Source organism: Choristoneura fumiferana, chromosome 17 (assembly GCF_025370935.1).
Source record: "Choristoneura fumiferana chromosome 17, NRCan_CFum_1, whole genome shotgun sequence".
Lineage (NCBI taxonomy): Eukaryota > Metazoa > Arthropoda > Insecta > Lepidoptera > Tortricidae > Choristoneura > Choristoneura fumiferana.
The window spans coordinates 6,729,154-6,756,499 of NC_133488.1; the positions used below are offsets into that span (position 1 = coordinate 6,729,154).

Consider the following 27,346-nt stretch of genomic DNA (forward strand, 5'->3'; position numbering starts at 1 on the left):
ATATATTTAGAATGGGCTAATTATTAGCTTTCATTTGATTCCCATATTGTTACAATACAAAATATATATTTTTATTCCTTCGCCATATTTTTTTTTCGCAGACGCCATATTGAAATATTATATACCCTATGTCACTCTGACAGTTATTACGAATCCAATGATACCTCATAAGTTACAATCCGTCCAGCCGTTTAGGCTGCAGTGAGGACCAAAGAAATGGACATACTTACATACATACATACGCTTGAAAAACATAACCCTCCTTCGGGCAGTCGGGTAAAAACAGCTAAAAACGTCAACGTATTAAGTCTATTCATTCAAGTAAGTTTTACTCCAATGTAGGTATGATAATCGCTAAACTGATTTGTCGCGTCTGCGCCCACGTCATCTTCTTGAGGGCAAAGTAAGAAACGAGATTTTTAATTTAATCTTTTTGAGATGATACTTGGGTATATAAGGAGAAACATATTATTTGTTGTTCAGACTGTTCTCGAACGACCTACCTAGCAAAATGGTAAGTGACTTGCAAGCATTTTAACTATTTAATATAGCTAGTGGTAAAAATATTGAAGCGTTTTGTGTTGAGGGCTCAATTTGTTTTAAACCAGGACGTACTAACGCCAAGTTAGAGGGAAAAGTTCCATTTTTGAACTAAAAGTATCCGCAAAAATCGCATTATACATACTTCTAGTTTTACAGTCAAAGTCACAATATCTTAATTCAATTTAGGCGATAACAAGCACTTATGAATGTCAAAAAAATGTACCACCGGTTCGGAAAAACCTCTTGATAAGAATCCGGCAAGAAACACAACGAAGTATATTTTTTTGAACAGATTTACAATAGCTATTATTAAATGGTATGTATGTATCTACTTCATTTGCAATAAAAATAAAGTTCTAGAGTTTTTCCACTGAAAAGTTAGGGAAGAACTATAACATCATCATTTCACGTTTGTTATTTTATAACAATAAATCTTCCAGTAATTTTAAAGGAATGAAAGCGAAAAGAAGTCGCTGTGGTTCTTTCATTACTTGTAACGTCGTAAATCATGAAAAAAGTTTTTGTAGTAATTTCTTTTCTGTAGACTCTGTAGTAAGCTTCTAGTCTGACTGTACTTTTGTTGTCATCCAAACAACATGTCCGCACCAAATTGCAAGTCAATACAATCAATAGGATTCGACTTGTAAAATTTGCAATTTAAATACAATCTTTAAAATGAAGCTCAATAGTTGCTTTAAAGGGTAGAAGCTAAAAGACAATGGAACTATTTAACCTAACCTAACTTAACCTAACCTAACCAACAAAAAGTTGGAAAACCCCCGACATTGTCACTTCAGAGTTCAATATCTCAAAACCAGCTGAACCGATTTTGATAAAACATGTTTAAGAACCATCCCTGACAATTTTTGACGTTTTTAATACAATACGCGTCCGACGCCATATACCGCGTACAGCAGCGTTTTGTGCATTGCGATCAGCAGACCATTCTAGATTTGCCGTGCCAGCTTCGCTTTTCTATTGTTTTATTGTGTACGGATTTAAAAAAAAAGCTGGCCAAGAGCGTGTCGGACACGCCCAAAATAGGGTTCCGTAGCCATTATACTTCGTATTTTATACGGAATCTTCCAAGTTTAGGTATATTTTATACCTTAGGCTGCTATTTACTCATAAACTACTAATAATTCTCAAGCAAACTTAGCCATTATAGTTTTCCTTGAAAGTTTGATATATTAACTACCATCCTGAATTTCTTCAAATTTTTCCACCCACCGGTTTAGATTTTAGAGGGGGGGGGGACGCTCGATTTTAATGAAAATTTGCACTTTAAAGTTGAATATTTCGCAAACAAATCACTGAATCGAAAAAAAGACCTATCCAACGATACCCCACACTATAGGGTTGGATGAGGATAAAAAACACCCCCACTTTATGTCTATGGGAGGTACATTAAAAAAAAACTTTTTTGTATTTTTTAACTGTACCATTTTGTAGGCATAGTTTACAGCTAAATTACAGCTTTCTAGCATTGATAGTCTCTGAGCAAAGCCGCGGACGGACAGACAGACAGAAAGACAGACAGACAGACAGACAGACATGGCGAAACTATAAGGGTTCCGTTTTGCCATTTTGGCTCCGGAACCCTAAAAAGTGTTAATATAGTCCTCCTTTCAGAAATTCCTAGTTGCATTCGCCCTTGCCGTGGCAGTCGCCAGTGCGGACGTTTCCCACGTGGTCGGCCACTCCGCGGACGCTGTTGCGCAAGTCCTCAGGTCCGACGCTGACGTCAAGCCTGACGGTTTCCAGTACGCCTATGAGACCAGCAACGGTATCGCTGCCAGCGCTCAAGGTGACATCAAGGACTTCAACTCGGTAAGTCAAGAACAAGTTCCGATATTTCCAATTTAACTACACATATTCGATTCACAGAAAAACCATTTAAATAGGTAACTAAATTAAAACTAATTACACAAAGTAATGTATTTTTTAATTATAAAGAAACAAATACTACGTAAAATAATTATTATTAACAAAAATAAATAAAAATAGAACTAAAACTAACTTACTCTAATCCTAAAAATTTATATTTACAAATATCACCCAAGTCGCTGCTATTGGGCAGGGTGCCCGTAAGGCTGGCTGCGTTTCTTCGTTGTATGGCAATGCCGATACGTTGACCTTACGGTCATCAGTAGAACGGGCTAGCTTCTTATTAAAAAAATTAAATAGCTTTTTTTCTTCGTGACCCCACGGACCAAGCGTTTCAACAGCAAAAGCCGCAAATATGAAATTGTTTGCCAGATTCTCATATTTACGGCATTTTGCTGTTTCGGCCGTTGCAGCCGCCGCACCAGCCATCAATGATGTCAAAGCAAGATGAGACGGCGCCAATGTGTCCACACATGTGGCGTCCCAAATAAGCGGCCGTCCCATTTGCCAAGGAACAAGCGTCATTCCGTCAGGTCTCTTGCCATCATTACGAGCTAATAAAAATACATTACTTTGCTCAATTTTTTTTTACATAAAACTATTCTAAACTTAAAATACGACTGTACTAACTAGTACAACTGAGAACGATTCGTTCAGTGACCGAGCAGACAGCTCTACAATTTATTTCGTTTCAAGATAATAATGCGATTATTACATAGTTTAAAACAATGTTACCTTTTTGCCTTTATATAGGATCACGCATCTCAATCCGTGGCGGGACAGTTCAGATACACCAGCCCTGATGGAACCCCCGTCGAAGTGAGCTACGTCGCCGACGAAAATGGTTTCCAACCTAAGGTAAAACATCTATTTCCCTATTTTATTCAAGCGATTATTTAGTATTTGCCGAGTAACTCTACCAGGGCAGGGTAAACCATGTTGGAGTACCTTTTTCAGCCGTTTTAACTGATAAAATAACTTGACAACATGCGTTAAAAAAAAAAACAATAAGTTATACATATTGTCATCGAAGACATAAATTAGTCAGTCAAATTATCATTCCATGAAACGTTTTTAATTTTTTTGTACGCGCGCCTATCTCGCCTGCTTCGCCTTATGGCTGGTATGACATCTCTTGACTTATTATGTTAAGCGCCCCACGACCAATCCAGTCGATTATCTACTTTGATCGTTTATAGAACGTCAATAGTAGTGTGTGGTGCCATCTCTTGAAACTATTATACAAGTTACGTCTTCTAAGTTCCAAATAACATTACAGCACTAAGAGTAGCGCTGCCCTTAATACGCGTGCGCCATACGGTACTAACTAATACTACTTATCTTATACTTCTTTACCTAGCTGCTTTGCATAACTTTGCCCGTTATGTTGTACAATTTTCTCATACTTTTCCTTTTTCCAGGGTGACCACCTCCCCGTAGCGCCTCAGATCCCTCCACAGATCGCTCGTGCTCTGGAATGGATCGCCGCCCACCCCGCACCCGCTGAGAATGTCGCCGCCAGGGTCGTCCAGGTCGCTGCCCCAACTTACAATAAGCCCGCCCAGTCCGCCTTCGGCAAACCCTACGGCAGATTCTGAACATATTCTGACAAACGATTTCCCACTGCCATTTAGATTATAAGATAATACAAAGTTTTATTTGAATTATTTTGTTTTCTTTCTTGCCACCATTTTACTTTGATCCTGCCGAGTGTCGACCAACCGGGAAGATAGGGCCTTTATGAAAGATTCAATGTCGGCTGACCAAAGTCCTAATGTCTTTTGTAAGGAGGAGTACTTGCGACGCTGGAGGGGTGGGGCCTGAGCAGCCGCAGCACCGGGTTGTGAGCCGTGCCGAGTGTTCCCTGGATGTGGGACAGAGCGAAAGTATCAACGCATGTAGCGTGATCCCGTCTGAACCCTTGCCATCGTCTCTTGCCATGCCAGCCGGCTCTAAAACCAAAGGCACTGACGCGGCGGCAAGCGACTATATGGACGTAAGACCAGCCAGAGCGATCTCTCTTGTGTGGTCTCTTTTAACACATATCTGTCGGGTACACCTCAACCAGAGCTATCATTATGTAGCTAAAATAATTAACTAGGGTTAGTACTTTAAGCGGTTCCTTGACGGCATCGGTTGCCGCACATAGAAGGCCTTGATCAAGAGCCAAAATTTTTGTAGCTGTTATCATATTATTATTTGATTACTGTTTCTTTTTAGTTAATTGCTCTTGAAAGAGTGGTCAGAACCTAAAGGATGTACCATCAGCCAAATACATAAGTGGTCTATCAATTTATAAACAAGTTTCTATCAAATGAATATGTCGCTAAAGTCAAACTTTCAAGTTGACAGACAAGTCTATTGTATGTAATATGAATCTATATAATAATAATCTATATATAGAAAAATAAAAGTCCTGGGGGCCTACCATGATCTTTTCATAAACGACCCAAACGCAGAGCAGTTCAATTTAGGCACCTAAACTGAATCGTCGAAATTGGTACCACGACGTTTATTTCTCAGAGCTGGGTCTCAATGGTTTACAAGTGAATGAAAAACCGATATTGTCTCTGGTCCGAAACTGAAACGCTAAGTCGCGAAAGGGATGCCGCTATATGCAAACCAAATATTGTATACTAAAACCTCTTTATTTTGGAAAACCCTAACACTATGTCATTCCGTGTTCTTAGCAACCGTTGTGCTGATTCCAAATAATGTTTACGCTGTCACTTATCCACGAGTCTCTTTTCTCACTGAAAAATTAGTTTTATCAATGAGGAGTTAATAAGCACAATGTCGTGAGGAGTACCTATGAAAAGTTATAAAACTTGAATAAAAGTTAAAAAGTTGTTGAAGTTTGAAAAATATTCCAAGTAAAATACTTAGAAGTCCAAAATAATTGACAGAATGAGTAACTTATACTGAATTGCTAAATTAGACACTGAAGCGATTCAATTCCCACTCAAGTTAAGCGTCATGGTAAGAAAACCGCTTGAAGTGAGTGAATGAAAATGTCTGTATCGCTGTCGCTGAACCGTGCTTGAACTGAATCGCAAAAGTAACGTCGTGGTACGAAATAGCGATGCAGTTCAGTTTAGAGCCTAAACTGAATCGTATTAAGAGAGCGTGGTAGGCCCCCTGATACATCACTGACTCATCAACGCCCAGCCCAAACCCTTGAACCTAGAAAGCTGAAATTTTGCACAGAGGTTCCTTTTACGACATTTACACGAGATAAGAAAGGATTTTTCGAAATTCATCCCCTAAGGGGGTGAAAAGGGGGGGAGAACGTTAGTATGTAAAATTGTTATTTCTAAAGTTGTGACTATGAAATTTGGGGAAAACATTCTTCTAAAAATATAAGTGAACACGTATTTCGCCATTTTTGAAAATTCTTCCCTAAAAGGGTAAAAAAGGGGGGTGAAAGTTTGTATAGGAAAATATAATAATATATTATTGAAGATATCGTTATAAAACTTTGTGAAATTGCTCTTAAACATAATTAAACAACTACGTGTTTCTCTGTTTTTGAAAATTCTACCTCTGAGGGGGTAAAAAGGGGGGAGGAAGTTAGTACGGAAACATGTAGTTTTGAAGACAAATGAAAGAACACTATAATATAATTGGTTTTGGAAACTCTGGAGGTGGAAAAGGGGGGGGGGGTAGAAGAAAACTTTTAGGCTTAGTTTTATGAAACTTAATGAACATTGAAGTGAAGAGAAATTAAAGAATAGTTCATGTTTCATATTTCACATTTTTTCATAATCCTACCCTTAAAGAGTTTAAAAGGGGATGGAAGTTTGCATGAGAAAAACGTTATTTTTACAATTACGAGTATGTTTCTGAAACTCTAAAAAGGGGGGGTGAAAGTTTGTATGGGAAAAAAAATATTATTGAAGATATCATTTTTTATCGGAAAAATGTTATTTGATTATTTTAGGGTTTAATGAACACTGAAGTGACGAGAAATAAAAGAACACGTTTTAACTAACTCATCTCATATTTCACATTTTTTGATAATTCTACCCTAAAAAGTTTAAAAGGGGGATGGAAATTTACATGATAAAAAACGTTGTTTTTAAAACTATGATTCAGAATTTTTCTAGAATGGCTTTTGAACAGAATAAATAAAAAGAATATGTAACTCACCATTTTTTAAAAATTCTACCACTAATGGGTAAAAGGGAGGTGGAAATTTGTGTATCGAAAACGTTATTTTTTAGGTTAAAATTATGAAACTTAAAAATATTTTTCTTCAAGGACAATAAAAGAACATGCATCTCACATTTTTTGATAATTCTACCCCTAAAGGTAGGTTTAAAAGGTGATGGAAGTTTTCATGAGGAAATTTATTTTTGCAATTATAAGTACCTATGTTTCTGAAACTAAGTGAACGACTCTCGAATAGAAATAAATACGTGATTCACTATTTTTTAAAATTTCGTCACTGAGGGGGTAAAAAGGGGGATGGAAATTCGTATAAGAAAAACGTTATTTTTTATGTTAGGATTATGAAACAGCGAATGAATTCAGAACAGATGTTTAATTTGTTAAGATTAGATAGAGTTTTTCTTCGAAATTCCACAAAAAATACCCTTCTGTAAATTAATGTATCTATATATAAAAAGAGAAGACCTGACTCACTGACTCATTAACGCTCAGCCTAAACCTTTGGACTTAAAAGCAGATTTTTAGGTTCCGTAGTCGAAACGACAAAACGGAACCCTTATAGTTTTGTTCTGACCGTCCATTCACTTATTCTTATCCCGCGGGAATTATCCTATATCGTGTACGATGTCGCGGGCAAGAGAAACACATTAGTTATTTGTGCAACAAGAGAGCAAAGTTGTTTTTTGTTGCGAGTGTTGATTTTGAATCCCGAGTAAGCGAAGGATTCTATAATTGAATCACGAGCGTTAGCGAGTGATTCTAGGTTAGAATCCTGAGATCAGCAAGGGATTGAAATACACGAGATGCAAAAAAACTTTGGTCTCGTGTGACACATACAATTTTTCACCTCAGCAGCGAGAACATAATTTAAATGTACCATAAGAATAAAACCACATATACCTACCTGTTTACAAAACAAACACATTTTTTTAAAATAGAATCCGATTATTATCAAATAATTATAATAATTACATTTAAAACCATAAAAAGACTCCAGTAGCTACAATACAAATCGCATACTCATAACATGCAATCTTAACTTCTTGTACTAATGTCACACTTATTTTTTAATACCTACTGCAAAAAGCCTCATCTCAGGGTAATTGAAAAGGTTGAACAATTAAACCTTTAAATATGATTTTTATTAAGATTTCTATTACATAAACATAAATAGATTTGTTAAAAAATCATTGAATTTAACAAATAATAATTATACTGTAGAGGCAGTATACGGAATTCTTTTATAAAAAAAAAACAAGAGAAGCGGCTTTCGTGCAACGAGGTTGCATACTTTATTAAAAGATCGGGAAAATTTACATTTTGGAAATATTTCGATATATTTTTAATACCAAAAATTTAATTTTAGTTTGTAATCGACAAATTTGATCCTATCTCTTGCTTTTTTCGAGTTGAAGTGAAATGACAGATCAAAGTAAAGTTCAAATATTTGGAATTCAGTGAGTAGACCCAACACTGTACTCAGCATTTAAAAAAAATAATTAAAAAGTTACTTTGTCTCACGGAGTGAGCAAAATGCGATTTTGCTCACTGATTTCTCATAGCAAAACCTGCCTGTTTGAGGTGCTGAGGTGAAAAGGTAATTTAACGTCTTTTGGAATTCAACCCCTGAATATGCAAAACAAGAGTTCAAAGTTTGTATGAATTATGATTATTTAGGTCGATTTTTGAATTCCAATAGTTTGCACCATCTGTCTAAAACATCGATTGTCTGTTCCACATAATGCTCCGAAAAATCAATCAAAACAGGAAAAATAGGATTGTAGAAAGTATATCTATGTTACCCCGAATTTAACGCGAGCGAAGCAATTGGGATGCACCAAAAAAATAACCTAAAGTTTTTATTTTATTTTTGGAAAGTATAGGAGATTTTCAGAAACCTTTTCATTGGTTTTGAATTTGGATGAGTATTAAATTTTTTATATTTTTTTACGAAATACGCTGGATGACGTCACAGTGAGACAGCCACGTTCCATTGCCTAGAAAAATTCAGGTCATACATAACATAATCTGTGGCATTACAATTTGACAATAATTCAAGCACGGCTTAGGGTCCTAAATGAACCATGACAAATAGTTTCATTTATTTCTCTTCTTTTAGCTTCGATAATTCCTGTTTGTTTAATAGTGTGATAGTAAATAGATATTTTTCATCTGATATTTAAATTCTTTTGCATTTACTTGTAACTTAGTAATTTAAAAATTTAATTTGTAAAAATACATTGGAAATACTCGTATACATTTCAGACTTTACGATAAATGACAACTGTTTAAAGCCGGGTGCGCATCATGTGATTTAAGTTATATCTTTGTCACTCTTTGCTATTATTAGCAGGACAGCCACATTTCAAACTGTCAATTTGTTTAAGAGTGTAGACCTGCTTTATAACTGCCTTTGTGACGGGACACTGCAGGGGTCAAATGAGGGTCATTACTTAAATTTTGTTTCTTTAATTCAGTTTATCACATTTTTGGAATCTGATTCCTGAAAACGCTTCACAAAGCCTATTTCTCCAAATGGTTTTCGATTTATTATATGTTGTCAAAAATTGGGACATCCCTATTGTTAAGTGTAGAGACATGACATTTTTCACTTGTGTTTACCATCTACCACGCCACCAGATGCAAAAACATCACTGCTCAAACATCTGGTAGCATGGGGAACGGTTGTGTTGCTCTGAAGGTGAGCTCTGGTTGAGTTCGAACCGCATCAGTGTAATGTGGTGGTAATAGATGGGTTTGTGTGATTTGTGTGTGTTCTTAGAGTGTGGAGTTGAAGGTGCTGCATGAACACGTTTCTTGCATGAACGTAGCTATCTTGAAAACGCGGGTGAGCAAAGTGAAGAAATGAAAATTAAGACAATAACTTTAACAATAGACTTTAGTTACCTAAATATCGGAGTATATCCATTCAGATTGCCAGACTTAATGATTCTCGCGAGTAAACCCACGGGAAAAGCTCGTGATTTTATAAAATGAAGATGCTAATACTTAACGCTCTTCTAAACGCAATAAATCTCTCAAAAATGACCTCGAATAGGATTCAAGATCCAGTTCATCAATTTGAAAAAATCGACACCAACCGCACAGGTCACTAAAATAAACTGGTGCTATAAGTTTAACCTGTGTACCTGTGTATCTAAACTATAGATTCTATAGCATTGTAAAGTCTAACGATTGATAATAGGATCTAATTGATTGATTTAGACTTTACCTTACGGAGGTCCATCTCAATTAATTGCTTCTTCGCTACCATAAGTGCATGTTTATCTGTCATATTTAGCTTATTTATATACCTACTAGCTTTTGCCCGCGACTTCGTCCGCGTGGAATAGTAACTTTGGAAAGTATTTAATTTATTTAGGATACCTATTCTGCCAATAATAGCACATAGAAACTTCTACGGCTTACTGAAAATAACCATTTCAATACATTGCTATAAATATAAAGTATTTTTTTTGTTTATCCGGATCAAATGATTTTTAGGGTTCCGTTCCTCAAGAGGCAAAAATTGTACCCTTGTAGGATCACTTTTCTGTCCGTCCGTCCGTCTGTCTGTCAAGACCCTTTATCTAACGGAGTATCGGTATCGAGTTGAAATTATAAACCCCTAAACTCAGGCCAATAGTCCCGAAAGCTGTGAAAAAATCAAACTTCTAAGTCAAGGCAAACAAAAGCTACAGTCATTAAAGAGGTGATTTCATACAAATCGCCTTAACAGAAAAAGTTATAGCGCACTGCCGGCTGTCTTAGAAACTTGGAATCTTGCATAAAAGTGGCTCTTATAGCACAATAAATAAGAAAAATCTGAAAATCATAAATTTTTCATGATGACCTCACATTGCGTACATTATTCTTATGAGCTTAGAAGGTTCTGCTAACACTGCATCATCCCCTCTGCTAACATCCCCTCGCAGGTAAAGTTTTCAAATGAAGAACTTTTTCATAAACATTTTTTTTTTGTTATTCATCATCATCGATCATTTATCACCACAATCACCATCATCATCACCAATCATCATAATCAGCACCACTATCATCACCATCACCATCAATCAGCTCCACAGCCTCCGCTCCGCTCAGCAGCGTCCGCTCCGTTCCACTGCCTCCGCTCCGCTGCCTCCTCTCCACAGCCTCCGCTCCGCCAGCCTCCGATCCGCTCAGCAGCGTCAGCTCCGCTCCGCTGCCTCCGCTCTACTTGACTGCCTCCGCTGCAGCCTAGATTGTCTCCGCTCTATCCGTTGCCTCCGCTCCACTCCGTTGCCTCCGCTCCACTCCGTTGCCTCCCTGCCTCCGCTCCGATGCCTCCGCTCCATTGTCTCCGCTCCGCTCCACTGCCTCCGCTCTGTTCCGCCAGCCTCCGCTCCGCCAGCCTCCGCTCCGCTCAGCAGCGTCAGCTCCACTCCGCTGCCTCCGCTCTACTTCACTGCCTCCGCTGTAGCCTGCATTGTCTCCGCTCCATCTGTTGCCTCCACTCCACTCCGTTGCCTTCTCGATTTATCTTCGAAATGACTACCTTCCATATACACTTTCATCCCCTATTTCATCCCCTCATAGGTCGAGTTTTCAAAAAAAGGTCAACCAAATATCGATTTATTTCTTATTAAGTGCCTAAATTCCAAGTTTCATGGTTTTATCATCAACAGCGACGAACTTCCACCATATAAACTTTCATCCCCTATTTCAACCCCTTAAAGCCTCTTTTTCGCGATAAAAGATAGCCTATGTTCTTTCCCAAGGTCTATTCTATCTCTGTACCAAATTTCATCAAAATCCGTTCAGCGGTTTAGGCGTGAAAGCGTAACAGACAGACAGACAGACAGAGACAGACAGACAGAGTTACTTTCGCATTTATAATATTATATAGTATGGATTAAGTGCCTAAATTCCAAGTTTCATGGTTTTATCATCAACAGCGACGAACTTCCACCATATAAACTTTCATCCCCTATTTCAACCCCTTAAAGCCTCTTTTCGCGATAAAAGATAGCCTATGTTCTTTCCCGAGGTCTATTCTATCTCTGTACCAAATTTCATCAAAATCCGTTCAGCGGTTTAGACGTGAAAGCGTAACAGACAGACAGACAGACAGACAGAGAGTTACTTTCGCATTTATAATATTAGTATGGATATCCTTTTGCACTATCCCTGGCCTATTTTTTCTTCTTTTTATTTAGTTATTTATTTTTAGAAAGATTACAACGTGAATTCACATAATTATTTTATTTCTTTTTGTTCTTTCTTTTCTTTTTGTTCTCTTTCGCAGGAGAGAAAGGTAGAGAGATAATATACTTAGCTCTTTATCGACCCTTGAAGGTCAGTAACGATCACTTCCCATATCACTGTGCTCTATTTTGCCAAAAATTATATGGTGTACTTAAATCATTATTTTTTTCCCCACTTCTATAGGTTCCAGTAAGTCTAATTTTTACATCAAACTTAATGGAAACATCAAGAATCTGTTTCCAGCTGTCGTCTGATTAGGGAAAACCTAACTGGGACGTGCGGGTGAATACACCAACATTTTGAGGTGGTTGTGTATTTACGTTCGTGCCTTAGAGTTGCACGTACGAACATTCGGTACGCCGGTTGGTGTGAGCGTGATTGTTGGCTGGCTGCATAAATTATGATAATGTCACCAAATTATAATTTATGATAATAGCGCAGGTTACCTTAGGCTTTTAAGAGCTAGAGACAAAGGTTCATGGCTAAAGACGGTTCGAGAGCAAAAGCGACTTGGATAGTTTAGGTTCAGAAGGCTAAGACGGGAGCGAAGCGGAGCGTAGCTTCCACCTTAGCCTTCGATTTTAGGTTTTTTTTTATAGCAGCCAGGATAACTCCCACTAAGAAAGTAGGTTGAGTGCCATTCAATTTACTGCTAAATTAAGGTATTCCAATAAATACATTTGACAGAAATTAATGTTTCATTTTTTTTTCCTATTCTGTTGCCCTCGACATGCCTCGAGGCCCTTATCGTCTATTTTTCATACATTCCAGTTCTCGTAGTTATTCTTCTCGCACTTTTATTCTACATACTATTTCTTTCTTTCGTCCTTCATCTTTCTTACTTTTGGGTCATTACCCTTCGAACTATTCTATCTTATCTTATTTTAAAACTATTGATACATACTTTTAGTTATTTCCTTTCATTCCGTTCTCTTTTTTTTTTTTTTTTTTTTTTATTCGACTGGATGGCAAACGAGCAAGTGGGTCTCCTGATGGTAAGAGATCACCACCGCCCATAAACACCTGCAACACCAGGGGTATTGCAGATGCGTTGCCAACCTAGAGGCCTAAGAGTGCCAGTAATTTCACCGGCTGTCTTACTCTCCACACCGTACTCTCCGTGTCGTACTTCCATCTTATGAGCTGTCCTCTGTGTCATAGCTTTTTGATGTTAGGGCTAGTGAAATTAGGTACAACGAAAATTTGGAATGCTAAAATTAGAGCTAATGAATAGTTAGTAAAATTCCAAACTGGGTTTTTTTTTAGGGCTAGTGAAATTAGGAATATTTAGAAAAATAAAAAAATCGAGTTTTTGATTTTAGGGTTAGTGAAATTAGGTACAACGTAAATTCGGAATGCTAAGATTAGGGCTAATGAATAGTTAGGAAAAATAAAATTTCGGCTTTTTGATTTTAGGGCTAGTGAAATTAGTGGTACCTAGTGATAATAGGATTAAAATTTTTTGGGCTAATGTTTCTCCGTGCTTTGTAGATTCGTATAAATAAATAAATACCATCGGACACTTGACACCAATTACCTAGACCCAAACTAAGCAAAGCTTGTACTATGGATTCTAGGCAACGGATAGGCATACTTATATAGATAAATACATACTGAAGTACATATTAAACATCCAAGACCCGAGAACAAACATTCGTATTATTACAAATATCTGCCCCGGCCGGGAATTGAACCCGTACCTCAAGCTTCGTAGTCAGGTTCTCTAACCACTTGGGACTTGGCCATCCGGCCGTCAAATATAACCTGCTCATTGCCACTTCAACGAGCTAATTGGTCTTCTTCTTAGTGTGATGGTGGTTATCAGTTGGAGATAAGAAGCGAACTTTCTTGGAAATAAGTTTTTGGTAAAAAAAAACATTTTTAGTACAAGCTTTTTAGCTGACTGTACTTTTTGTTGACTGTGCTTGCATTGTCACCCAAACTACATTTGCGTACCAAATTTAAAGTCGATGCCATTAAGCGTTGAAGAGTTCCGTCCTGTGGAGACGAACCTGGCCGGACTACCAGGATGCCACTACCAGATTATTGTATTGCCACGCAATTTACATAAGTATGCCAAATTTCAAGACAATCTGACTACTGGAAGTTGTGATTGGGTTTTTTGAAGTCTTTTTGTATTTGGGTTATTATTTCGAGAGGTTCAATAGTGTTCAGACTCAAATTTTCAGTTATAAAATTAGAAATATATCGTTTATTGTTTTTAAGTTGCTTAGGATATTATCACTGAAACTTGCGGTAAATACACTTTATTCTATTTTATCTTTTTTTCCACAATAACTTAAATTTTCTGCACAAAAGTCAGTTACGTGGTCAGGTTCGGATTATCCCTGATTACTTTGTAGTATTGTAAAAAATACAAGGTATAGAAAAACTTGCTGTTTAAAACATGGATTGAATGTTCATAATATGATATACCAAGCATGCAAACATAAAAAAATTAGGACATTGATAAGACTATTTTTTTCTACATTTCCCGTTGTTCCAAAATACACCATCATTTTCGTGGTCACACTTATTAAGTATATTTTAAACAAAAAAAAGAGGTCAAACCTCCTGTAAATCCTTTTTAACTATAAGCAACTTTGAAAATAAGACTGCGTCAATATAACGTATAATTTTTATCGCAAGTCATAATTATTTATCTATAATTAATGTAATAAAGGTTCAGTTAGATTTGCGTCAAAGATCGAGCGTCATTTTCGTTACGGTTGCGACTTGGTGAGTATTGGGTAAATAAATATAATGTTTTACTGGTGCTGTGTCATTTGCAGTTAAGTTATTCAATATTGATTTCATTTGCTTCAAATCTATAGGATATTTACTGCAGAGCGCGAAAGTAAGAGCTTTTCAATTTCGTGGTCATCATTTTCGTGGTCCTATGGGCCACGAAACTGATTAAAGACCACGAAAAAGATGATTTTCCCTACAAGTAGAAAAAATACAGAACACTTTTATAGAATTTTCTGCTTTTTACAGTGTAATCGTTTATGCCGTTATTGATTTAATTGATTTAAACGAAGAATGGTTGACCGTCAACAACATTTGCTCCAGGTGTGGTTATAGGAATTATGACCAGTGCGTCGCCAATTTTGTTAACTGGCGAGAGGTTCAAGAATTATTTTGCCCTGAATGTACGTGTGAAATGTATATATCTAAATATTAAAAGAAAACTTCGTCATTTACAGGAGCATTTTGTTGTAACATAATTTCGTTCTGGTTTACCGTAGACCTGCACGGGGGGGAAGGTATTGAAAACTGTTTTGGTTTGTGAGTTTAAGTTATTAATCTTACTTTAATTAAGTAATTTCTACATAGTATTTAAAAGGTTACAAAAATGACAATTTGAAGTCGTCATTTTCGTGGTCAAGTTTTAATTTTTTTTTATATAGATATCGATTGTCTATTTCTGTTGATACCTGATTAATTAAATAATGCTTATTCGTTTTCTCATTATGATCGGATTTTCATTCAAATAGTACAATTATAAGATTTTAAAATAAACAAAATGTTCTTTTTCGTGGTCTCGATGCTCATTTTCGTTACCGTTAAAATTGGATTTTTGCTTTTTTTAACCAAAATAAACTTTATCGATCTCTTATAATATAAAGCATCTTATCGGTACATATCCTTATGTTCAAAATAAAACAGACCACATCAAAATGTGTGTTTTTATTTCTGTAACATTTATCTTACACCTCAAATAATTACCCATTTTTTATTACAACTCCTAATTCGTTACTTTTACGGGAATCCCGTGAAACCATATCGAAAATACAAACTGAGACATGGATGCACATAAAAACCAGAAAAAGAGACCAGCGCTGGGAATCGAACCCAGGTCCTCAGCAATACGTGCTGCGTGCTATATACACGAATTTATCCTTTGCACACATATCTCAGGTTGCTTTTTTCCACTACGCTACTTAAGCAGCAGCACTAGCGACGTCTATGTTTCGCTCTCATCGAGAGGCGTCACATTCTTTTGGAACTAACCGCTCACCCAGACAAGAGATGTCGCTACTAAGCAATAAAATTATGATTGTTTTTTTTTGGTATTTTTGTATTTAAAAAAATAAATAAAAAGCAACCTGTGATATGTGTGCATAGGAGAAATTCGTGTCTTGATTCCTGTCCAGCGGTGGTGTAGGGGTTATAGCACGCATCACGGATTGCTGAGGACCTGGGTTCGATTCCCAGCGCTGGTCTCTTTTTCTGGTTTTTCTGAGCAACCATGTCTCAGTTTGTATTTTCGATACTGGAAGTTGGTCGAATTTAACTTGCAAGATTTGATTACAGACACAACGGGACAGGTAGTATGTTGATGATTTTCTCTTAACTTTCACACCGCAGTGCTGCGCTGGAGTCCAGAGTTCTCAGTTGGCAATGGAGAATGTTGCTGCTCGCTCTCATCACGTGTCCCATAGTCGCCTCTACGAGCCCCATGTGAAGAAATGGGTCCATTGTATTCTAAAACGCACACAGCAAGGACTTTATAAAAATTACAGTTAATCTAATTAAGCACCTTACAATATCGGTACATAAAAGCACAGTTTAATTTGTAAGTATTTTCAGCATTACAATGAAAGAAATTAGTGAATGTATAGAAATAAAAAAACATCCTAAAAATAACTAATTAATTATTAAGTAGGTATAAAGTTTTAAGTGAGGTAGTTAGTTTATAGTTAAGTTTTATTTATGGTTATTTTTTCTTAATATGATGTGTTTTCTCCTTATTAATATTATTATATTATAAAAAAAATATATAATACATATTACTTACAAGTAAATTATTTGCCCCAAAGAATTATTATTAAGTAAGTACTTAATAAAAACTTAATAACTTGGCTGTATATAATATAATTCGTATATGAAAACCAGCCACGTACACGACCTTAGGCTTAAATATATTATCCTAAGTTGTAAGAAGAAATGGTATTTCAAGTTGTTATAAAATATTTTATATTTTTATAAATAAATTTCAGGGCTGACCCTTGAATTTGGCTCTCATTTCACATTTATGTTTTGATGGGATATCATTACTTTTTGTACAGAAATAACTTTATTTAAAAATTAGAATAAAATTTACTAGTTTCTGATTTATTCCTTTGTATTTATCCAAACCTAACTGGATACTAAATTTGAACTTTCTAGGTCATCTGGAACCGAGTTAGAATTTTGATGTATAGGTTAAAATTAACGATTTTTGGATGTTAATATCTAAATAACCGTTTGAGGTAAGTTTATGTAATTTGGAGCACATAATGTATCTTAGAAGTCTCGACAAATGAGCAAAATTTTACATGTTTATGTGAAATAGTTTTTAAGTTATGAGGTCAAAAGTGGCGCCAAATAGGTTCGGGTAAAGTTACACACGGTGCTGCTCGCCAGTTCTGTTAGCTTGAACTTGGCTTGACACGCTACCGCGTTTCTAGAAAGGTACAGAACTAGTTAAAACATATGTCCATTTATCTATTTATTTCACATAAACATAAAATTGACAGTTAACAAGAGAAAGGGATGTGCAAAGGTGAACTTATCGCTTAAATGGAACTCTTCCAGTTAACTTTACGTTAACTTAACTTACTCCGTTAGATCGCAGGTATCATAATACCGGAATATAGGATGCAAAACTGCGCTGATGCGAAGAAGTTTACTAGGAATGGCACCACACATATTTAATAAAATTTCCGCTAATATTAAAGAACTGAATCTTAATCAGTTTAAGAAGAAATTGACATCTTTATTATTAGATAAATGTTATTATACCGCGGAATAGTTTTTTAATGATGAAATATAATTTAGTTTTTTAATTTTTTTTTTTTGTGTCCAAATTTTATAATAATTATTTCTAATTTATAATAAATTAATAATTTAATTTATAATTATTAAATTTTATTGATGATGCATAGATTTGAAATTTGCTATTGTTTTGGACTAATTTGGTTTTAGGATTAATAGGTTAATTCATTCCTCGATATTACATTTGAATTCCTGGAGATAACAAATTAATTTAAGCAAATATTTGTACGCCTAACGGCAAAACATAGAGAATCCCTTAAATCTTAAAAATCTTTGTAACTTAGGTACCTATGTTATACAAATAAATCATTAATTCATTCAACTTTGGAATGATCAAAGTAACACCCAAAAATATTTTTTTTCATTTTTATACAAGAAGTACGTCGCAAGCTCCGCTCTTCAATCCTTAAAAATGTTAATTTATTACGTTTTACCATCAAAAAATGCGTTCACCTTGCCAACAAACAAATCATATGATCATCAGCAATCTGGTCCGTTGCAAAATTATTTAAATGTCGATACTGCGACCAGAGATGAGTATAAAACCAGCCTGGCCTTTATCATAATCACAGTTGCAGTTCGTCGGTTAACTTTGACACACTAAAAATGGTGAGTGAGTCTTACAACATGTATTATATCGTACGACCTCTCTTCTCGAACCAATCTCATTAAAACAACAGACCAATTTGTAATCTACTTGTATGCTAGCGGTTTAGTGTGGGTTTTTTATGTGGTCAGAATTGGTGTAAAAAAATTGTAGATTGAATCGCCCAGCACCTAAGCGTTTTTGCTTAAAATTGGTTGAGGTTGATAAACTGTGAAAATAATCTCACTTTTTAACCGACTTCTAAAAAAGGAGGAGGTTATCAGTTCAGTTGTATTTTTTTTAATGTTTGCTACCCCACAACTCCGTCATTTATGAACCGATTTGAATTTTTTTTTTCGTTCGTCTAGGAATGCTTTAAATTAGGTCCCATAAGCACCAAATCAGGATCTGACGATTGGATCCTAGGGAAATCGAGGCAACTCTTCAAATATTGTAGGAACGCTTATGTTAATTTCAATATATCTAGGAGTAACTCATGCATTTCCTCATGAAAATCATCATTTGGTGAAGTGGTACTGATGATGATGACCAAATTTGACCAATGGAGCGACTACTCAATAACAAGTAGGTACTTCACGGGTTGAATTTCAATTACTTTAACGAAGTTGCTAAGCAATTTAAGCCCATCGTAATTTGTATGGTGAAATAGAACGGGTGACGTGATGAAGCACCAGGACTCCTCAATAATGAACGTCTCTGCATCGGAAAAGCAATTTTTCGTAAAAGGTGACGAGCAGTTGACATCAAACTATTGCATCTTAGATCTTTTACACTAAAAAGCGTGAAAAAGTTTTTTTTAACAAAAAATAGAACTGACTACAAAAAACCATGAAACTAATTTTCTACCAGTCTGAAGTCGGTGCCTCAGCACGAGCCAGCAGGAGTGATTGAAGCCCAATATACTCGTATAGTTGTAGGTGAGGTAGTTCTATTTTTTGTAAAAAAAAAAATTGAATTATATTGTGGTCTCAAGAAAATTATAAGGTCGTTGGACCTGAGCTTTGATCAATAGGGGTCACAGTTGTCGTGTAATCGACGTTTGCAAAAGCAAAAACAAAAGTCTTTGTTTGCTGAAACTGCTGTATTAAAAGCTAGTTCTTGTAAAGACTTAAATAGTTCATAGGGTTGACATAATGGTTATTTACTCAAATCCACAAGGAATGCATCTAAACCAGGGTTACTCAAAGTGGGGTACGCGAACCCCTAGGGGTTCGCTATTCGACGGTAGGGGGTTCGCGACAAGGTTTAAGTGACTCCAAAAACCACCAGGCTGCAAGACTAGCAAGATGATTAAGATTGGTTTTTGGAGTTCTTTGCATTTTTTATTTTTAGTTTCCCCAACAGTCAATTTTATTACTTTTTGTTGGGGGGTTAGGGGTTCGCTATCGTCTAGAAACTTTAACAGGGGTACGTGGAGCCATAAGTTTGAGAAACCCTGATCTAAACTATATCAGCATTCGCAATCGCCTTTCTTCCCGCCCGCACCATCTTATGGGTCTTTGCAACCGCGTTATTTTTTAAACGCAACGTCGATGCGCGCTTTTATCGATACAAACGCGATACGTATACGATAGAGTTGTAACTTGTATGCCTGCTCTATGGAGAGAAAAACGCGCGGCAATGGCGCGATAAAAAAATAGTATGTGCAAAGGCTTTAATGGGGAATATTTGCAAAGATCGCTGGTACCGGCTGGACAAGTACTGCCAAGACAGAGAGCTGTGGAAGAAGATGGAGGAGGCCTTCACTCAAAAAGGGGCCCAAGTCTCAGAAGAAAATAAACAAAATAAATGAAACTAATCATACTAACACTAGGAGACAGAGATTATTAAAGGCTTTTTATTTTATTTTATTATTACTGCAATTTTATCCCGTCAGAGTGCAGCACTAGCACATACCATTACGTTTATAGTTTATGTTTTTTGAGTATCCTAAATGTACGTTCCGTAATATGATATTATTTTAATTAAAATTTTGGAAATATAGCTCTATCGCTCGCTACTATGGATGTTAATATCATTTCAATTCAATTCAATTTTTGGGATTATAATGGCCCCATCGAACGATGCGATGATTCAGCCAATGTCGAGGTTGCATAAGACACTGCCAGTCAACTTTAGGTCGGGTTTGTTACTTATAAATATGTCATAATTTCCTATAGGTATTGGGCTCTTTGGTCATGATCTGTCTTCTGGGCCTTTTTAATTTTATTTCACTACTGCTATACCGAATCAACTGGAGGTCTACGGGGGAGGCCTATGTCCAATAACGGACGTCCTATGGATGATTATGATGATGATGATACTAATTTATCCATTAAAATTCCAGAAGGCCTTCATTATCCTCGCCCTGGTCGCCGTGGCTGCGGCCGACGTATCCCACCTACGTCACGCTGCTTCTGGCGCCGAAAAGGACGCTGCAGTTCTTTCCCAGCAATCTGACGTTGGTATCGATTCATATCAACAGAGCTTCGAGACCAGCAATGGCATCCAGCACCAAGAGAGTGGACAGCTGAAGAATCCTGGACGGGTAAGTCAAGTCTTTAACAGCAGCATAGTTAATATCTCAAACGTTAGCGGATACTCGGATGACTGGTCAAATAAATTCTATTATAGTTTTACATTGTAAGTACAAGCTCAATTAGTCATAGTATTGCATTTAGATAGTCATGTAGATAGACTGGATGGATAGTTATCATAATCGAGAAATCAAAAATCGCGCTATTGGTCACCTACAATATAAGGGCTGCATCACTTTGCATATTTTATAAAACATTTCATTTACATTTTCTTAAAACCGATGAAGTCATTATCGACACAGCATAAGTTAATAGTATAAAACAGATTTGTAGCGTAAGCAATGGAGATAGAGTTGTTATTGAAGTAAATGGAAAAACCAACCGCTTAATCCATATTCCGATGAGGAGCCATTTGATGCACGAAATGCCACTAATAACAAATAAATTACTGTAAAGGTTATCATTTGATATTTCAATAGGCGAAGGAGATCTGAATAAGAATCAATGCTGTTTCATTTAAAGGTCAGGTGTCATAATAGTGAATCAAATCAGTTAAACGATCATTAACATAAGCTTAAAAATATTTAATGATGTGTCAGTCAACTCTAAAACGGTAGGTCCTTTATAAAAAGAAGTGGAGGTGTAATAAAAAGGAGGTTAATTAGACAATTACTGAAGAAGATTAATGATGCCGTTCTGATTAGTGTTATTTAACATTGTAAATCATTGCTTACTAATTTAACGATAGTAAATATGCAGATAACGAATGACTCTGGCCAAATAAATCTAATTACCAATGAGATTATTTATTGGGGGATAATTATCGATTTATTGAAATAAATTTAGTACTATGTCTCGATTAGTGATATTTGTCATCATTATTCGGGCTAAGCCTTATCCCCTTTAGTTGTGATTGGCCTTTGGGGTCCAGTTTTGCTTCTTTGGTATCTTTTGTAATAGTTAACAATTACAAAACATTAATATTTATATTTATCTTATTATAAGTTTAGTACTTTAGTTTGAATTGACATGTCCAGTCAGTTTATTTCACAATGTAAGAATATCGTCAGCAAAAAAGTAACAAAAAACCTTTTTTTTCAACAGGACGAAGAAGCTTTGAACGTACAAGGCAGCACCCAATATAACTCTCCCGAAGGTACCCCTATCAGGTTGGACTTCACTGCTGACGAGAACGGATACCATCCAGTGGTATGTAACTTATGAATTTTAACTAGATAGATACCGCACTCATAATAAATATGGTTCCGGTTACGACTGCGCGCGAACCGCATCCGAGTTGGTGTCTGAGACGCTAGCCTCAGCACTTTTACTTGTAAGTATTAAGTATTTTGCACGAAACTATTTTTACTCACTAGTGATACAGTAGAGAAAAGGAACAGTACACCGTCTTCATATAAACGGCCGGCACGCGAGTTATGCCTACGCGCCACGAATTCTCTGTATACCTCGGCAACCGGCCGGCAACGCACTTGTGACTCTTCTAGTGTTGCAGGTGCCATGGGCGACGGTAATCGCTTACCATCAGGCGATCCGCCTGCTCGTTTTCCCCCTATACCATAAAAAAAAACCATGTTTCGCGAGTGCTCCGCGGTTACGTACGGACTCACGCGCATTTATTACGTACCTTAATATGTCGCAACGATATAAACAGTATTGTTCGGTGTACGGATCTAATATAATATAAAACAATGAAAACGTATTTATTGAAGTTATTTATCAGAATGCGAATTTTTTATACTCTTAAATTCAACAATAAAGCTTTTCGCACATCTCAAAAGAGGCGCAAATACTTCTCCGTAGCTAATTTGTAGGTAACAAATATATGTAGTGATGAAGCCAAATTAAAACCGTTTAAAACATAATACGTTTTGTGGTTTATTAAAATAACGTAAAATGCATTTTTGTTAAACACTACTTAGTCCATCTTTAAATCTCTCCTAATCCTTTCCCTACTTTAAATTTAACGTGACATTATCAAATCAAATACATAACTGAAGAGTGACATTTAGTAGAGTAGGCAGCCCTATCGCGCGTTTGTGTACCGAGCCAGCGTAGGTAATTAATAATTATATATCAAGGACGCTGCCGAGACGAATTACTGTCCTTTTCTCTACTGTGCTAGTGAGCGATTAACCTGTATCTCACCTAAGTACGGACGAGGCTGAAGCGCAGCGCGCTGGCTCAGTAGCATTTTCAATTTGGTTTGGATAGCCTTAAATTGTGCCTGATGCCCGAACGAATAGACTGATCCCCGGGCGATAATAGAATGTTTATAGTATTTATCTATATAAGTTAATTTATCCGTTGCCTAGTATCCATAGTACAAGCTTTGCTTAGTTTGAGACTAGGCTTATTGGTGTCAAGTGTCCCATGATGTTTATTTATTTATTTTATTTAATCGTTTTGTTCTGTATCTATAGCTTAACATTTAACCACAAAACACTTATGTATCTATTTTTTTCCAGGGTGCCCACCTCCCCACTCCTCCCCCCACTCAGGCTATCCCTCCGGCCATCCTCCGCGCTCTGGAGTACATCGCCGCGCACCCGCCACCACCAGAAAGCCAAGTCCGCGCGCAAGCTCCTCAGGTGCCAAGGAGATTCTAAGTCAACCTTGATCATGTACAACCTTACCAAGTCAAATTAAATATAGTAGTTCTGTTGATTTCTTTTGTTTTTATTATTTTTATTGGTTATGCGAATGCATTAAGTGAAATGCAATAACCCGGATGGTCATCTATTCTATACATATAAAATGCTTTGTCCTGAATGACTGACTGACGGATCAACGCACAGCCTAAACCGCTAATCGTAGAGACCTAAAACTTGGAGGGTGTGTTCTTTGTATGACGTAGGCATCCGATAAGAAAGGATTTTCTGAAATTCTACTCCTAAGGGGGTGAAAAACCCAACAAGCAGAGTAATCTTATAAGAAAGGACTATAAGTCTATCTTTACTAATAACATTCTTATAAAGAACTTGCTCTAGACTTTTTTACTTATAATAGCATTTGACAAGTCTTAACATACTCAAGATCATCTGATTTTATATTTCAACATTATAGTTTACTACAAGATCATCATAGGTATAGGACAGTTATAGGACACTTTTACTTATAATAGCATCTCACAAGTCTACATATTCTCAAGAGCATTTGCTTGAATTTCTCAGTCTTATAGTTAACTACAAGACTATCTTATAGAACACTTATAGGATTAATACTCTTATAATGGTCTTCAATAAGACTAAATAATCTTGAGCCATACTTTGATCCTGTAGTAGCATTCTGTAAGAGAACAAGATCTTATAACGTACTTATCAGAGATCACTATAAGTTAGCAACATTTTAGACTTGTACAAGAGTCTTATAAGTGTTAAAATACTTAATAAGAGCGTTATAAGATTAAAAAACCGTATAAGACTTCTTAATTATGGATTTAAACGGTTGGAAACGATTTAAAAGGAGCGGTGGCTACAGACGAAAAGACACAAATAAGTATGAAGAGTTGAAATCAGGTTCTTCAGAAATAATTACATTGAGATCACCAAGTACGTCAAGTACATCAAGTACAAAACCAGAAGATGCAAAAGAGGGTTATGCAGAAACGTTCTCGTTCCAGTCAGAAAGTGCAGAAAATAAACATTTCAAAGAAGAGGACTCGGATTTAGAAGGATTTGAAAAAAATCTGGAACTGTAAATTTTACGAAGCTGCAATCTGGGTCGAAGTATAAAACTACTAGCACAGAATAAGTAATAGTAGGTACAAGTAGTACCTACTAGCCTCTTTTGTTTCAAATAATATTAATAACGCGGATAACGAAAAATCATACAGACCAATTGAGAACCTCCTCTTTTTTGAACTCGGTTGACAAAAACACAAGAAGATCAAAGAAGCCTTCACGAGGAACCCTAATATGTTTAAAAATGGAGATAAGTTATCTGTTATAAGTACTATTTTACTATTAATTGTTCTATATAGTACTTATAGCAGGGCATGTTTAGAAATGGCGACATTCATAAGGATTTTATGAAAAAAATAATACAACTAATATTATATTGCCATTATTCGAAGGGGGCGCTGTGAAATTAACCAAATTACGGTATACATTATCAATAAAAATAACTTCACACAAGAGTTTACACACTATCATCATCATCATCATCCCAGTCTATATACGTCCCACTACTGGGCACAGGCTTCCTCTCAGAACAAGAGGGCTTGGGCCATAGTTCCCAATCGGGCCCAGGGGCCTACCACGCTATCTTGATCCGATTCAGTTTAGGCTCTAAACTGAACTGCATCGCTATTTCGTACCAGACGATACTTTTGCGATACAGTTCAAGCACGGTTCAGCGACAGCGATACAGACATTTCATTCATCACTTCAAGCGGTTTTCGTACCATGACGCTAAATTTGAGTGGGATTGAATCGCTTCAGTGTCAAATTTAGCGATTCAGTAATAAGTTACTCATTCTGTCAATTTTTTTGGAATTTTAAGTGTTTTACTTGGAATATTTTTTAATTTCAAGAACTTTTAAACTTTTATTCAAGTTTTATAACTTTTCATAGGTACTCACGACATTGTGCTTCTTATCTCCTCATTGATAAAACTAATTTTTCAGTGAGAAAGAAGACTTAGAGGGATTAGTGACAGCGTAAACATTTATTTGTAATCAACACAACGGTTGCTAAGAACACGTAATGACATAGAGTTATGGTTTTCCAAAATAAAGAGGTTTTAGTATACATATTTGTTTGCATATAGCGGCATCCCTTTCGCGAATTAGCGTTTCAGTTTCGGACCAGAGACAATATCGGTCTTTCGTTCACTTGTAAACCATTGAGACTCAGCTCTGAGAAATAAACGTCGTGGTACCAATTTCGATGATTCAGTTTAGGTGCCTAAATTGAACTGCTCTGCATTTGGATCGTTTATGAAAAGATCATGGTAGGCCCCAGTGCGGATTGGGAACTTCACACACACCACACCACTTTACACACTATATTTAAAATAATATTGCTAATAATATTCTACAATAATAATAAAATGTGTACTTACGTTTTAATTAAGTATTTATTTATCACGAAACAACCGGACCAACCAGCAGAAACAATCTACGCGGAAGACACTTTTACTGTTAATAAAACATACTTATAATTTATATCCAAGTAAATTACTAGTGCGTTATAAACAAGATTGATCTAGTAAAATACTTGTGTTGAATAATAATAAGAGCATTTGTGCTTGTAAATGACTTGAGTCAGATTCATATAGGAGCAATTGCGCTTCGGTAAGTGTGTTATAGGTCTTAATAACATTCTGCAAGTTGATTATAAGAATAAACGCTCCTATAATATCTGCGGCCAAATCCAGACTTATAGTATGCTTCAGTATCTTATAAGTGTAAATAAAAGTAGTCTTGAGAGTGCTTAAAGTGCAGATTTTGCTAGTTGGAAAGGGGGGCGAAGTTTGTATGGGATAGCGTGATTCCTTAGTCCAATCTACTTCAAATCTTGCATAAACATTCTTTATTAGAATTGATGGAAGACTTGTTTCGTATTTTATTGAAATTCAGCCCCTAGAAAGGCTTCAGGGGTAGAAAGTTATTTTGGGGTTGATTTGCTTCGAAGTTGATATCAATACTCCTTAGTGCTTTTGATTTAAATTACATTTTATTTTGACATAATATGCTTGAAAACTCAATCCAATTTTGTTCAAAAAAGGTTGAACTCACATAAAAGCTTGGTGCAATGCAAATAAAAGTCTTGAAAGTCACCGTACTATATTAAATAGTAGCATTTGAAGGTTTCTAAGCTTTAGAGAGGTCATAATTATAGTTTTAGGATACGGCCTCATAGGGACGTAGAGTTGGAAATCTAAACTAATAAAACTAGGGACCGGAGATTTGGCAAACTGATATAAATCTGATAATAATCCAATCATTTGGCAGTGACATCCTGCTCATCCTGGCCAGGATCGTCTCCGTAGAAGGGAACTCCTCAAAAGTTAATCGGCACATACACAATTGTTTCATTTCAATGACAATGCTTTTTTTATAATAGACATCACCTAATGCTGCAGCCAGGGTCGTCTGCTCATGACGGAACTCCTCAAGGATTGATAGCACAGATACAAAATTTTACATGTACGTTCAGTTTTCATGTAGGTACACATGACTTGATGCGAGACCAAAATATATAGCTAAAAAGTTGAAAATAAACTAAAATAAAAAAGTTTTCGAAAACAAGCTATTACTTAAGTTGTAAAGAAAGCTACACTATCCCTGACTAAGATAGACTACTTTTTCTCAGAAAAATGCAAAATTTCCGCGGATAAAAATAAGTGAATCCTAGTGAATACAAATCCGGGGCATGATTTTCAAAATTCTTTCGAAGATACAATGCCTCTCATTGACAATTAGAAATGTTAAAATAGAATAAAATAGTAATTCATGTCCCGCAGAAACTACAATTTCTCGGGATTAAAGTAGAAAAACAGTGTAGCTTTCTGTTAGTAAAAGTTTTTTTGTAAATCG

The 27,346-nt window shown here is 36.2% G+C and overlaps 2 protein-coding genes across 2 annotated transcripts; both read left to right on the plus strand.

Moving 5' to 3' along the window:
• Nucleotides 1-444: 444 nt before the first annotated feature.
• LOC141437478 (larval cuticle protein LCP-17-like) lies at nucleotides 445-4,094 on the plus strand. The gene is made up of 4 exons (XM_074100884.1): nucleotides 445-514; nucleotides 2,176-2,373; nucleotides 3,184-3,288; nucleotides 3,852-4,094. The coding sequence occupies exons 1-4, from the start codon at nucleotides 512-514 to the stop codon at nucleotides 4,026-4,028; spliced, it is 483 nt and encodes a 160-aa protein (XP_073956985.1). The 5' UTR covers nucleotides 445-511; the 3' UTR covers nucleotides 4,029-4,094.
• Nucleotides 4,095-18,167: 14,073 nt separating this feature from the next.
• Nucleotides 18,168-23,472, plus strand: LOC141437480 (flexible cuticle protein 12-like). The gene is made up of 4 exons (XM_074100886.1): nucleotides 18,168-18,273; nucleotides 20,598-20,798; nucleotides 21,892-21,996; nucleotides 23,274-23,472. The coding sequence occupies exons 1-4, from the start codon at nucleotides 18,271-18,273 to the stop codon at nucleotides 23,412-23,414; spliced, it is 450 nt and encodes a 149-aa protein (XP_073956987.1). The 5' UTR covers nucleotides 18,168-18,270; the 3' UTR covers nucleotides 23,415-23,472.
• The last annotated feature ends 3,874 nt before the right edge of the window (nucleotides 23,473-27,346 follow it).